Source organism: Pan paniscus, chromosome 5 (genome assembly GCF_029289425.2).
Source record: "Pan paniscus chromosome 5, NHGRI_mPanPan1-v2.0_pri, whole genome shotgun sequence".
NCBI classification, from domain to species: domain Eukaryota; kingdom Metazoa; phylum Chordata; class Mammalia; order Primates; family Hominidae; genus Pan; species Pan paniscus.
In genome coordinates, this window is record NC_073254.2 from 92,147,611 (window position 1) to 92,163,223 (window position 15,613).

General features: G+C 34.7%; 1 protein-coding gene across 40 annotated transcripts in view; it reads left to right on the forward strand.

The window, feature by feature from the left end:
• RIMS1 (regulating synaptic membrane exocytosis 1) overlaps nucleotides 1–15,613 on the forward strand; it is a 516,521-nt gene that overhangs the window by 279,874 nt on the left and 221,034 nt on the right. For all 40 annotated transcript variants that reach the window (XM_034962340.3, XM_034962337.3, XM_034962336.3 and 37 more), the window contains one exon: nucleotides 13,667–14,007. In XM_034962340.3, coding sequence (XP_034818231.1) covers nucleotides 13,667–14,007 — 341 coding nt within the window. The remainder of the gene's footprint in view (nucleotides 1–13,666; nucleotides 14,008–15,613) is intronic.

Consider the following 15,613-nt stretch of genomic DNA (forward strand, 5'->3'; position numbering starts at 1 on the left):
CTCACACCTGTAATCCCAGAGATTTGGGAGTCCAAGGCGGGAGGATCACTTGAGCTGAGGAGTTTGAGACCAGCTTAGGCAGCGTAATGAGATCCCGTCTCTATTTAAAAAAAAAAAAAAAGTAACTCTCTTAATTGTTTGCTTCTGGTGTATGGAAATAAAATTGCTTATGTTTATTGACTTAGTATCTTGCTAATTGCTAAACTAATTTATTAGTCTCAATAGTGTTTTGTAGATTTTTTTTGGATTTCCTACATATACTATCATAACTTCTGCAAAGATGGATTTACTTTTTCCCTTTTAATCTTTGTTTATTTTTATTGCTTGATTATATTTGTTATGATCTCTATTACACTGGCGTATAGAGGTTTAAAAAGTATATATATTTGCCTTGTTCCTGATCTTAAGTAGAGAACATTTGCCTTCTATCCTTAAATGTACTGTTAGTGGTAGGTTTTTTGATGATTACTTGATCATATTCAGGAATTATTCTGAAATCTTTTTTATGTCTAGTTTGTTGAGCATTTTTTCTCATTAAAAGTGTTGGATTTTGTCAATACTTTTTCTTAAATATATATTTATACACACATACACATATATTTTATATATAAAATATGTTTATTTTGCATATATATGTGTATATAAATTTGCATTGCTAGGATAAATCTCACTTTGTAATAATGTTTTTATCTGGTTATATAGTACTGTATTAAGTTTGGTAGTTTTTTTCTTAAATGTTTTTGCTTCCCTGTTTGAGAGACATTCGTTTTTAATTTTATTTTTAATCATTTTCAAAAATTTGTTGTGTCAGGACTTTAGTATTAGGGCTAAGCTGATCTGATAAAGTGAGTTCAGAAGCGAATGTGGTTCTCCTCCCTCTTTTTAAATAGTAAACTTCAAGTAAGATTGATATCATTCGCTCTTTAAATATGTTTTAAGGAATTTGCCAATGAAGATATTTGGTTCTGGCATTTTCATTAAAAATTGGCTTTCAATTATTAATTCAACTTTTTTAATAGCTAAAGGACTATTCGGGTTTTCAGTTTCTTTTTTGCATCAGTTTTGGTAGTTTGAGTTTTTGAGAAATTTCTCTATTCATGTTACTGAATTTATTGACATACAGTTGTTCACAGTATTCTCTTATTTGTATTTTTAATAATTCTAGGCTCTGTAGTGCTCTCCTTTCTTTGAGTAATTATATTTTCTGTTATTTTTCTTGACCAGTGCTGTGGGATTTTATCAATTTTATTAATCCTTTCAATAAGCAAATTTTTGGGTCCATTGATTTTTTTCTAGGTTTTATTTTTTTTTAGTTTATATTTCATTTATTTTCACTCTAATATTTATTATTTTCTTCTTTATGTGATTTTTGGCAATCTAAAATTTTGAAAGATCTGGAAATGGTATGGATAATTTATTGCAGGAGCAATAAAAGAGGCAAGAACATCAATTAGGATATTGCTATTAGAGATGGTGGCCCAAATAAGGCAGTACAATGGGGATAGACATGAGGGAATAAATTTGAGTCACTGTGTTCCAGAATCAGAATTAAGAAGATTTGATGAAAGATTGGGGAAAGGGTGTTAGCAGTGGCAAATCCTTATGGGTGTGCAGCAACCTCAATTCTTGCCTTCTTAGATGAAAGAATTTGACTGAGGGGTATAAGGCAGATGAAGAGACTAAGGCAAGTTTTATAGCAAGAGTGAAAGTTTATTTAAAAGCTTTGGAGCAGAAATGAAAGGAAATAAAGTATACTTGGAAGAGGACTAAGCAAGTGACTGGTGAGATCAAATGCATGGTTTGAAGTTTGGACTGGGGTTTTATATGTTGGCATACTTCTAAGGTCTTGTGTCCCTTCTTTCCTGATTATTCGTTTGGGGTGGGCTGTCCGCATGTGCAGTGGCATGCTAGCACTTGGGAGGGGAACATGCACAGTGTATTTACTGGAATTATACGCAATGCTCACTTGAGTTGTTCTTCCTTTACCAGTCTAGTATTCCTAGACCAAGGTCATATACCAGTCAAACTCTGTCATTTTGTCTCATAGTGCACATGCTTGAGCCCACTCACCCAACTCCTGAGATCTTATTGGGAAGCTGCTGATCACTAGTTTCAGGGTTTTTTGTTTTTGTTTTTGTTTTTCTAGTGGGAGACTGCCTTTTCCTGGCGCTGGCTGAGATTAATTATTATTTTAGAGAGACAGTTAACAACTTTGCCTGACCATCACCTGATAGTCGCCTGACATTCCTGGTGGTGGCGGGGAGCCCTCTCCTGCCCTGCTCATGTCTGTCTACTGTAACAAGGGTAGGCTAAGATCAATTTTTGATCAATATATTGGGTTACTCTGCAGATGGTGGTACTGTTAACTAAAACAAGAAGTACTGGACAAGAAAGTTTTTGAGAAGCATGATCATTTCTGTTTTGTATATTTTAAGTTTGAGGCTCCTGTTTAACATTTAAGTGGCCATATATAGTAAATAAGAATATAAATGGATTTGGATAATTGTAAAGATGTCTGAGCTAGAAATTATGATTTTAGAGTCAGCAGTTTATAGTGCAAGGTATTCTTTTTGGGTACAAAATAAAATTGAAATTCTATTTATATTTTTATCTTATTTTAATTTCTACTTCTGCATGTTTTACAATGCAAATACTGTGTTATTCTAATAGGCATGCATAATGCATTACACAAATATTTATTATATAAGCCTTCTCAAAAATATTTTTTCAGAGGGCTTGAGATCAAAATGTTTGGAAAACTTTACATCTTTCATGAAGCCTATTTAAGTAACAAATGTAGAAGAGCAAGAATTGAGTCCTGTGTAACATCAACATTTAATAAAAGAGTAAAGAAGGAAGATTTTAGCCAGGAATATGAGAAGAGGTGATACAAATAGGAAAAAGACCAGAAAAGAAAATTGTCACTGAATTTTAGAAACCAAAAATGAGGGATGGTTAGGAATTCCAAATACTCAAAAGAACTTATTAAGATGAGAGTTAAAAAGTTGCACTAAGTAGAACTGGCACTATGGAAGGAATCACTAATGTCCTTGGAAGGAAAGTGTAATTGTAGGGATGAGTCAGATTTCAAAATGGTGGGAGGAAATGAGGTGTGAGAAAGTTGAGAGGCTATGAGTTTAGGTTACTTTAACAAGTGGCTTGGTTTTAAGGAGGATAATGAAAAAAGTGACGAGAAAGAGGAGGTTCAAATTGTTATTACTGGAAGAAAAGTCTTGATTATTTTGTATACTTTTGTGGTTATATGCCAAGAGGAAGGGAGTAGTAGAGAAGATGAGATTGAAGGCTCAGGAAAATAAAGGAGTCAATGATAAGTGAGGTACTCAATGGGCAGAAAGTATGAAATTCAGTGCATGAGTCTATGCATTTACTTTTGATCAATGGAGGACCTCAGATAAGACAGAGAAATAAGGATTGCTGCATATTCAGGTGCTATCATAACACAAAAATTATCAGTTGGATCCAAAATACATTTCAGTCTTGTGCTGTCTATCAGAGGTAACACCTCCAACAAAGTAACACAAAAAGGTAAACTAAAGGAATGAGAGAACACATTTTGTGAAGATGAGCTAAAAGAGAGCAAAAATTGCAGTAATAGAATTCAAGTCACAAATATTTCATAATTGATTCCCTATATTTTATTCTCAATCAACAACCAAAGAGATCCTATTAAAACCCAAGTTATATCTGGGCACGGTGGCACATGCCTGTAATTGCAGCACTTTCGGAGGCCAAGGCGGGCAGATTGCTTGAGCTCAGGAGTTCAAGATCAGCCTGGGCAACATGGTGAAAGCCTGTCTCTACCAAAAAAACACAAAAAAAACAAAAATTAGCTGAGCGTGGTGCCTGCCTGTGGTCCCAGCTACTTGGGAGGAAGAGGCGGATGGATCACCTAAGCCAAGGAGGTTGAGGCTGCAGTGAGCTGTGATGGTGCCACTGCACTCCAGCCTAGGTGACAGAGTGAGTCCCTGTCTCAAAAACAAAAGATATATGAGATGACTTCTCTCCTCAGAATCTTCCAATGGCTCGTCATTACTCATGATAAAAGTCAAAGTCATTGCTATAGTCCACAAAGACCTACTGGGTCTGACTCATTACTTTACTGAACATATCTTATACGACCTGAACCATCACTTACTCGGCTCCACCTGTGCCTTGAAACCACCAGGTATAAGCTCCACAAAGTCCTTTTTATTTGCTGTTTTTACAGCCTGAGATGCTTTCCTCCAGATACCTGCATAGCTTACTCTTAGTCAAATATCACTTTCTCAATGAAGTTTTCTTTGACTAGCCAATTTTATATTGTACTCTACCACCACTCGGAGTGCCCAATGCCTTTTCTTTTGCATTTATTCCTCAGTACTTATCACCATCTATAATACCACATATGTTTACCATTATGGGTTTTTTTTCTTTTTTTTTCTTTTTTTTGAGTCAGAGTCTTGCACTGTTGCCCAGGCTGGCGTGCAAGGGTGTGATCTCTGCTCACTGCAACCTCCGCCTCCCAGGTTCAAGCGATGCTCCTGCCTCAGCCTGCTGAGTAGCTGGGATTACAGGTGCCCACCACCACGCCTGGCTAATTTTTTGTATTTTTAGTAGAGATAGGGTTTCACTATGTTGGCCAGGCTGGTCTCAAACTCTTGACCTTGTGATCCACCCGCCTCAGCCTCCCAAAGTGCTAGGATGAGCCACTGCACCCAGCCTACCATTATGTTTTGTTTCTGTCTTTTTTCACTGGAACATAAACTCCGGGGGGAGAATTTTTGTCTATTTTTTTCAGTGCTGCATCCCTAGAACCTAAAACAATGCCTAACACATAACAGGCACCTAAAATATTTGTGGAAATCAATAATATGTACTGAGTGTATCACTTTATATTGCAAAATAAAATAATATTTATTTACCTTTAGTTTGAAGACACATCAGCAATAAATGTTGTATGATGCTAATAAAAATATTATTGAATGTTTACTATGTGTCAAACACAGTTTTGTATAACTCAATCCTAACATAGAGTCTATGAAATCATTATTATTATTTTCCCTATTTTATAAATGAGGATACTGAAGCACAGAGAGAAGATATAAGCTGTCCTAGGTGAGATAATGAGAACGTCAGCAAATAAGGATTCAGGCCTATATATTCTACCTCCAAGGGCTGCTCCTTAACCATGATTCAGTATTCATTGCTGCCTCTTACCTGCCATTACCTGCACAGAATCAGGGTAATAAAAATTTTAGTCATTTACAGAAACAAGAAAAGTGAGTGACAGACCATTAGATAGTGTGTAAACTCAACTTTAAAATGTAGAAACTTTAAATAATGTAATATAATTCATATTGAATTTATATATAATACATATATTTATACCTAATACATATACATACATATATAATGTATAAATATATATTACATATGTGTGTGTGTATATATATATGTGTATACATATATATATATATATATATATACACACACATACACACACACACACCTCCATGGGAAAAAATAATTTTCTTACTGATATTGTATGAATCTGATAGCCCCCCCGAACCTTTCTGATAATGATAAAATAACCATTATAATGCTGATAATGCTTTCTTACTATATTTCGGGCACTATGCTAAGCAATTTAGATGTATTATTTCATTTAATTCTCAAAACAACTCAGTGAGATAGGAACTATTATTACCCCCTGTCTATAGATGATGACAATGAGTCTTTGGGAGGCTTTGCAAGTTGGCCTGAGTGAATTGCAAGTAAGTGGATTGACAGATGGACGTGAGATGAGAACCTAGGCAATTTAACTCTAGAGATCACTCTTCTTTGCAGGTTGATAGTGAAATGAAGTATCCTTCAGTAAACATGTTGAGACGGTTATCTATGAAAAGAAATGAGTGTAGTTCCCTAACTCTTGTTATACTTCAAAATAGATTCTGAGAGATCAAGAAAGACAATGTAAAATGTTCAACCATATAAATAGTCAATGAAAATAAAAGTGAATATTTATAAAAGCACTTTCTGAGCTAAAGTACAACAGAAGGATTGCAAAGGAAGAGAATAATAGAATAGATGATATAAAATGAAAACCATCTTTATGATAACAGAAAAAAACCAATATGGCAAGCAACAAAATTAATAAAAAACTATATCAAGGAGTTAATAAATCAATTAAATTGGTAAGAAATACTATGAATTTAATTGATAAATACACAAAAAACCTGATTAGTTTACATGCTAACAAACACGGAAAACATTCGAAACAAAGTGTTTACCTTAATGGTACAACTTAAATGAATAAAAAAATGATAAAATCATCAATAAATGGTAAATGATCAAAAAATATTTTTAATCATGTTATGAATATGTTAAAGGATAAATGTATAGCTATATGTAATACCACATATAACTATGTAACTGTGTATATGTGGATAAAAGATGAAATAGAAGGCTAATATTAAAGAGCAAAAGTCTTTTGACTATTCTTCCCCAACTTTGTCTATTCATGAGAGACAAGGCACTATTAAGCATTTATATTTGGGCTAATAAACTCTTCACAGCTCATATAGTATTGCAATGACATATAAAAATAAAGGAAGATACTAAAGCACAGAGATGTCATTTGGACACTCCTCTGTCCTTCCACCCAAAATCTCTATTTTGTTTCTTCTATGGTTCACTTCTGCAGCTTAACACAGTCATTAACCAGAGCCAAGCAATGAATTTAGATTATGCTTCATATTCTATGGATCGGATACCATGACCACTGTCCTACTTGATGGGAAATGTTCTTAGCTTCAAATATAAATGGGTCCTCCCTTTAGCTAAATTCCTTTATCCTATGAAGTTTTTGTTTCATTTGTTTTGTGTTCAAAATCGCACTATGCATTTGATCAATTTGCCTTTTGTGTTGTTGCTGTTGTCTTCTGGTTTATTTAATTTTTGCTCCCAGAATCCTCATTCTAGAGTCTCCATCCTCCTGCTCGAAATTTCTCTCTAGGGTTTCAAAGAGGGCTCTTCATCATGAGACTTCCCTTAACATCTGCTCTTCTGTGAAAACCATTTGCTTCCTGGATTCCCTCTTTCTTGGTAGATTTTGTTTTGCTAACAAGGATATGTGAGTGGTAAATTTTCCAAGTTCTTCCAAATTCTGAAGATTTCTTAAACTGCCTTATATTTGATTGATGGTTTACCTATATATAAAATTTCAGGACCCATATCATTTTCCTGAAGACTATTGATAGTATTTCACCCTTGTCTTCAAACATCCAGTATTGCTGATGGGAATTCTGATACCATTCTATTTCCTATACCTTTCTCTAGGACCCAACATTTTCTTTCTGGAAACTTTTAGGATCTTTTTTTTAGCTTTGTTATATTGAAATTTCATAATGATTTTTATCTTGGTGGTTTCTTTTTCCATTCATTGTATTAATATGCAATGACTTCTCCATTCTGGGAATTTGTCTTCTATTATTTTTGCAACTTTATTCCCCTCCATATTTTGTTCTTTTTTTCTAGAACTTTTATCTCATGTTTTTTATTTCATGTGTTTTATCTCTCTAACATTTTATCTCATGTGTTTTCTTATCTCTTGTTTTTTCATACATCCTTTCTTTTAAATTCTTCTTTTATTGAGACAGTTTTACCATTAATTTTAAAAGCTCTTTTAAGGTTGACATCTGAACACTAATTAAAGGTTATTTTAAGGTTTCTTTAAGATATTTCCTGGAATTATCTCTTACTCTTCCAACATTAATTCTTCTCTATGTTGATTTTAGCCTTTCTCTTTAATGTTATAGTTTTTATTTTAATAGTTTAGTGTTCCTTGATTAGCCATATATAGGGGAATAAACAAAAGCGAGGCATGAGAATGGATGATTGGGGTGTGTGTTTGTGTGTGCATATGTGGGAGGTGTTTTTAAGTGAACAACTGGAGAACCAGCCATTAGGATGGAGAAAACCTACCTGCCAGAATGAGAGAGGCTCTTTGCAGGTCAACAACACCTGTCTGTTTCAGATTTGTGGGAAAGTGGTCATTCTGCATATGGAAAATAAACTTAAAAAAAAAAAAGACAAATAGTCATCTGTTTTAATTCTATTTCTCACTTCTCTCCTGCCATAGTATCTGCTATCTAACCTAGATCTTCTCGTGGGTTCTTCAGAGAAAATCAGCTCCGTTCTTGGTTACGGCCCTCCTCCATCTGTGATTTGAGCTACAGCTTCCTCCATTTTGTTTCACTTACTACCCTTTTACATACACTTAGCAGAAATTCATTGTTATCTCCCTTCCTTGAGGGTCCTCTTTTGCTGTGGGGTTTATGGTTCTATTATCTAAATGAATCTCACTGTATTATTTCAAATTTGAAACATTTGTAAGAGTATAGGGTTTGGGGGCATTATTAAGTCATTAGATTTTAAAGTGCAGAATTGATATTGTCACTTTTGGGTTACAATTTAGCACCCCTTTTGGGAAGCTATTTTGCAAATTATACAGAGAGCCCCAACTGTTACCACACAGTGATTATATGAGAGGAGCTTTAAATATGTTCTAAAATTTTACCAAATAATTTGATTTTTTCTAATGTATCCTAAAAAAAGACCATAAATATGAAAAAAAGTTTGATCAACACACTTTTCACTGCAGAGTTCTGTGTTAATGTGAAAGGTTATAAGCAGTTTAAGGACTAGGTAAGTGATATTCCAGCTCTATAGAATATTTTGTAGATATTAAAATGCTTTAGAAACGTTTACAATCACATAGAAATACTTGTGCTATAATATTAAATATATAAATAGGATATAGAGTTACAGTGGAATCTCAGTTATTTTAAATTTGCATAGAAAATTGTATTAAAATGCTAATAGTAAGAGTGGAATTGGAAGTGATTTACCCATTAAAAAGAAACAGTCTATATCATATTTTTGTCTTTCATAAAACCACATATTTTATAAACTTCCAAAGGGAAATAAATTTATGAAATAGCAATAACAACAATAAAAGACTAAGAGAAACATACCCACATACACCCACCCATTCCCACCCACATACACATTCACACTACGAGAACCAAAGAGAACTCATTCTCATTTATTCTGACATCTACTCTTTTCTACCCTCTCATCTACTTTTGTCAACAAAGTTGAAATATTACCTTGATAATTTTGTCCCCAGTTTCTGCTAGAGTGCTTACTGAATAGAGAAAGGAAAATGAGCAACTGTAATTGACTATCTCGTCTTCTTTTTCATGTTTTTCAAAATGGTACCATAATAATTTTAAAAAACATCCTATATTCATTGAAAATTGATCTTAAAATTTATCTGTAAAAGTATCAAATGAAAATTGAATCACAATCTCTTTTTCTAAACCTTCATGCTTATATTTATTCTTTATGTTATAATACTAAATACCTCAGATGGATTCTTATAAGGAAGACATTTGTGTTAATATAAGAATTCTGAGTTGGGTGCAGTGGCTCACGCCTGTTATCCCAGCACTTTGGGAGGCTGAGGAGGGTGGATCACCTGAGGTCAGGAGTTTGAGACCAGCCTGCCCAACATGGTGAAACACCGTCTCTACTAAAAATACAAAAATTAGCTGGGCGTGGTGGCAGGTGCCTGTAATCTCAGCTACTCGGGAGGCTGGGGCAGGAGAATCGCTTGAACCCAAGAGGCGGAGGTGGCAGTGAGCCGAGATCGCGACACTGCACTCCAGCCTGGGCAACAGGAGCGAAACTCCATCACCCCTCCAAAAAAAAAAAAGAAATTATTCTAGACCTTGTCGTGAATCACCTTAGTAATATCATCAAGAATAAATCAAGGGCACATTTCTTTTGTTCTGTGTGTCCGGCTCTGTAAATATTTTAATATTTCTTCCACTCGAATACCTTTTTAGTTTTTCTGCCAAACTTGTGGTTTTATCTATGGAATTTTCTGTATATGTATAGTAGAAAGTGTTGCAATTTTTATTTCTCTGGGTAAAAAATTCCTATGGGTTTTATAAAATAGTTTATTGTACTTCTTAAGAATTAAGAGGAAAAGACAATTAAAAATGCAGTTACAGCAAAAGGTCAGAATACAATTTTCAATCTTGCATATTTTCTGATATGTGGCATGGTGTTTCAAAAGTCATGTAACTTCACGATAGTATTTGAATTGAGTTTGTGTGTGATTGCTTAATATCTGTAAATTGTTAAGATAAGTTATTGCACAGGCCTACTTTAGTTTAGATTAGTTTGGAACACATCCCAGGGTATTTAATCAGGGTATAATCCTGCATAGTGCAATTTCTAAAAGGTGTGTTTGTGTGCTTTAAATAAATAGCATTTTTTTGTAGGCAAAGTTACGTCTTATCCTCTTTTCTAAAAAAAAAATCTGTTCAAAATGACTCCCTACAGCACTCTTGTATTATCTATAGCTTCAGGCAAATATAATACTTAATACTGACTTCAAAAAATGTACTGTAGAGGTCTGCAATGTTTGGTATTAACTGTGTTGAAATGTATGACAATATTCTATTGTAATCTTATACATTTTTCTTTATAACTCATATGAGCAATTTATTTTTATTTGTAAAATTTGTGGTATGATTAATTTGTAGAACTGAAAATAGAGACTGGGAGGTGATATTTTGATAAAAATAAATATTTTAACATTGTCATGGTTAATTTTACTTTCAGTTTGGAGGATGGATTGACTACACTTATAGTTAATTTAAAAATACAAATTTAAAAATGTTGTGGTGTACAAGGAAATAAGACATAGAAAAAGTTTGGAATTATACAGTATTTTACTAAATGTTAAAAACAGAAAAAAATTAACAAAGCATCACAGACTTAAATGAATACAAAGTATTTTAAGAATAGAATTTAAAATGCCTATGCTGTTTTGACATAGTCACTAATTGTAACCTTTTGAATAAATTGGAAATTAAATTAAATTGTAAAATTCAACTTATTTAATAATAATAAATTGTGTTTCTTTTAATTGATCTGGTAGCAGTTCTGCACATACTCAAAATTTGGAACATGCCCAAATCTGGCAGTTAGTTCTCATTGACCCATTTTTTGTAACGTTTAAAAATGTGAAGCAATCAAAATAAGATTGTGATAATGATTTCTAGAGAATATTCAAATGTAAAATGAAGAGTATCCTTTACCCTTCTATCAGTATTATTGTGCTCCTTTCTGCTTCTTTATTTAGCTTTATTCAATTTTAGAAACTTTATAATTGTAAATTTGTGTTTTCTGGTTTTTTAAAAACTGCATATTTATCGTAAGTATACCTTGATATTTCTGTAGAAAAGAACCTACTTGATTTTATTTTATTTCTTATTATTTATTTTGAGATGGAGTCTCACTCTATCGTCCAGGCTGGAGAACAGTGGCGGGATCTCAGCTCACTGAAACCTCTGCCTTCCGGGTTCAAGTGATTCTTCTGCCTCAACCTCCCAAGTAGCTGGGATTATAGGCGTGCACCACCATGCCCGGCTAATTTTTGTATTTTTAGTAGAGACGGGATTTCACCATGTTGGCCTGGCTGGTCTCGAACTCCTGACCTCAGGTGATCTGCTCCCCTCAGCCTCCCAAAGTGCTGGGATTACAGGCATCAGCCACCACACCTGGCTGAAAAGAACCTACTTTAAATGATGAGTAATAAGTTGCTTATTATTAGTCTGAGAAATACAAATTTAACGTCTTCTTATTTGATGTAAAATAGTCAAAATTTCATACCAATCTTGTTGAATTACATGATTTCAAACTTTCTTATTATGGTCTGTCAGCTAAAGAGACAAAAAACAAACAAACAAACCAAAACCTTCCCACCACACACGTCCTGTCCCCACTCAGGGTTCTGGGCAGAAGAGACTCAGTGTCACTGACTATTCATGAAGGTCCTGGCCCTGGAGTATTGCACCTTTTAATGTTACCCTTAATATGCCCATGTTCAAACAATCAGGACTTCTGAGGGACCTACTCAGTAATAGATTTTGTAAAATATACCCTTATTTAGCTAGCACTTAAATTGAAGTTACTTTCCATAAAATCCTTATTTTGATATAGGTTTATGCAATGAATTGTTCATCTTGTTTGACATCTTAGTAGATGAGAATTCCGTAATATTGGTTATAATACTTTGTGTAGACATTATACCTAACTGCTTTTTTGAACCTAGTACACTTCATTTTATGACTGGGAAAGTCTAAATAAATCAACTAACCTTCATGAATTTTAAATTTTTTATAGCAAGTATTTCTCTTCGGTCTTAATTTTTCCTATATTATAATTCATTTGAGTTTTCTTTCCTGGAAAGCAGTTCTTAATTCATCTGCAGTATTTTCCTTTTAAAAAAGTGTATTACTTTTTTCCTGTCTTTTTCTTATTCTTATTTTAGCTTAATCTTATTCTATGGCTACAGTTACAGTTTTTCCCCATTTATCTGAATATTTTCAGTAGTTCATTTTCTTCATTTGACCTACTAAACAATGCTTCTTTTACTATTTTCTATTACTTATCAGTTAATGTTTCTACGATTTATTCATCCTGATACAATATTTTTGAGTACGTGTTGATTGAGTCAGTATTTGTGAAAAGGAAGCCTAGAGTTTGGTAATTAGCTTTTCCTGTGGAGGTAGTTTCTGAAGTAGAAACAAACACAAAACACCTGAAGTGCCTTTGGAGGCATGTAACTGAGGCAGCGATGTAAAGTCACAGCACAAAGAAACAGAGGTACTGAGGATATTTGAAAAGACAGCTCATGGAGCTGTTAGCACCTATCTTTGCCCTGTGACAGCTAGTCATTGCTGCTATCATTATTTTTTATTATGATAATCGTCCTCATTATTACATTCATTTTAAAGGTCATCAAATGGAGAACAGATATATAGGTTATTTTAAGTGGTGCTACATCTTATAATTTATCAGTGGATATGTTGCTAAATGATGGTTCCCCAATAGCTCTCCTTGGGGAACATTACATTGGAGTGGTCACATATGAATAAACTCAGAGTCAGATTTATTGCTTTAGTAAATATGTGCATGGAAAATTATATTTTATAGCATAAATAAGCTTAAGGTTAGTTTATTACTAAGAAACTAGAGAAAATATACACATTGACCTTTTTTGTGTGCTTACTTTGTATGTTTCTTCTATGTTAATATTTTTAATATTGCCTTTAATTGTGGATAATTTTTGAAAAGACAGACTTTTTAAAAATACTTGCAAGTACTGAGGTTTATGTATTTACATATTGATTCTGTAGTTCCTGGTAACATTTTTCTTTTTTTTTCCTGGTAACATTTTTCTAATCAGTTAACTACCTTGCTTAGAACATTTTTGCTAACACTCCAGAGTCAATTATAAAAAATATGACAGATATATGGTAAAAGGAAATTCAGAATAATCAAATCAGAAATGCTGAGAAAAAAACTCTACTCTGGCTGCTGAGAAGCTCTCTAGTCTCAGACAAGTCCCTGTCTAGGCATTCATATATTTGACTGTGACTTGTGGGAGGACCATTTCCACAAGAAATTTGCAAGGATAAATATGAAAATGAATACTGTTCTTTTTTTCTTAAATATATTTTAAGATACTGAAAAATTATTTCCAAGAGGGCATAAAAATTTATATTGTTCTTTCTTCTTCAAATAGGTTATGTGGGTATGCAATTTATGTCGAAAGCAACAAGAAATCTTAACCAAATCTGGGGCATGGTTCTTTGGAAGTGGCCCTCAGCAGACAAGTCAGGATGGAACCCTGAGTGATACAGCTACAGGTGCTGGCTCTGAGGTACCAAGAGAAAAGAAAGCACGACTCCAAGAGCGATCGCGGTCTCAGACACCCCTGAGCACAGCAGCTGCCTCCTCCCAGGATGCTGCTCCTCCCAGCGCACCACCAGACAGGAGCAAAGGGGCTGAGCCCTCGCAGCAAGCCTTGGGGCCTGAACAGAAGCAGGCTTCATCCAGGTCTAGAAGTGAACCTCCTAGAGAGAGGTAATAGTTCTTTCACCCTGTAAGCAAAAGGCAAGATTTTGCTAGGAGAGCAAAGCCGTTTTCAAGAATTTAACTTCTATTACGAGGAATATGTGGAAGTAGTACTTCTCAGGCCCCACATGGAAAAACAAAAGGCCTGAGGGGCGTTGTCTATCTCCAGAATGTATTCCTTAGGAGACCTTTGTTGAAAGCATTTCTTTCATATCATGCACAGATGTAAACATGAACTAAGTCACCCAGCTGAGCTACCAACTTCCAATGATGAACTCAGAAAAGCTCTTAGATCATGTTTCACTTATAAACCTAGCCCTTTAATTAAAAGTGTGCTCTGAGAGGATGTGATGGGGGAATCTGACCTATCAGAAAGTATGTGGACACATTAGAGAAGCCTTCTTTAAGGGTATTTCTTTTATGCTGAGCTCTAAAGAGTGACTTTGGAATTAACCAGGAGAAGGGAAGGATGGGTGCTCCAGGTATCTGCATAGGCACATGGCCTGAAGGAACAAACCCAACGTGAGGGCCTCCTAAAGGATAGCTGGTGGCTACAGTGCAAGTAGCAGAGGGAATGTGGGGGAGAAAAGGCTGGTGAGGTAGTGAAGGGACAGGTTACATTTTATAGCTTTTATTGTAGGTGAAAGGGAAGCCACTGAATATTTAAACAGGGACGAATATGATCAGATTATTTACTTTGATTGATTCATTCAAAAATGTATTCATGGGCAAACATGAATCTATGCACTGGGAAAAAGTGTTGACAAAGAAGACAGAGCCCTTATCTTCATGAGGCTCATGATTTTGGGGCCAGGACTTTTGTTAGCACCTAGACTGGGCTTATTGTTTTTGTATGTGTAACCATTACTTGGAGAAAGGAGGCTCCAAGGAAAGCTTTTGAACCCCTTTTCAAGCAAAGCCCATACAGTAAAAGATCAAGGACTTCAAAGTTAAATAGGTCTGGATTCTAGTCCTGGCTCTGCCACAATAGGCAGTAAAAACTCACTTGCAGGGTTGTGGCAGGTATTAAAAGAGAACATGTGTTCCCAAGCTGGCACATGGTAGGCTTTCAGTGAATGTAACTATTATTCAAGCCAGTAGTCATTGTGTATTTACTACAGATAAACACTGTGCCAGGAACCAGAGGGCATAAAGATTAGAACATACCTGGTCCCTTTTCTGACAAATCCTAGGGAAGAGACCACACACTAATCTAGGGAAGACAGACACCTAGGCAATTAACAAGGATGCTAATTTGATCAAAGCTAGGCAATATGTATAGTATTTTGAGAGCCCTAGGAAAGAGGAAGTGACTTCTGAATTAAGCTTTGTAAGATACTCAGGAGTTGTAGAGGAGCTACACAGCGTATAAGAGGGCAGTACAAGAGAATAAGTGTAACTAAGCTATTTGGAGAAAGGATAGAAAGGACACCAGAGATATCTCAGGGAAGGTAGAATTAATAGCATTTGGTGACAAATTGTTGTGGGAGAAGAAGAGACAAAAATACTGAAGCTGCAGTTTGGAACTGGTTGGAAGATGATATCTTTAAATAAGATAGAGAATTTGGAGCTGTAAAGTTTCTAAAGAGAAAAGAGTTCTGTTTTTGACATATAG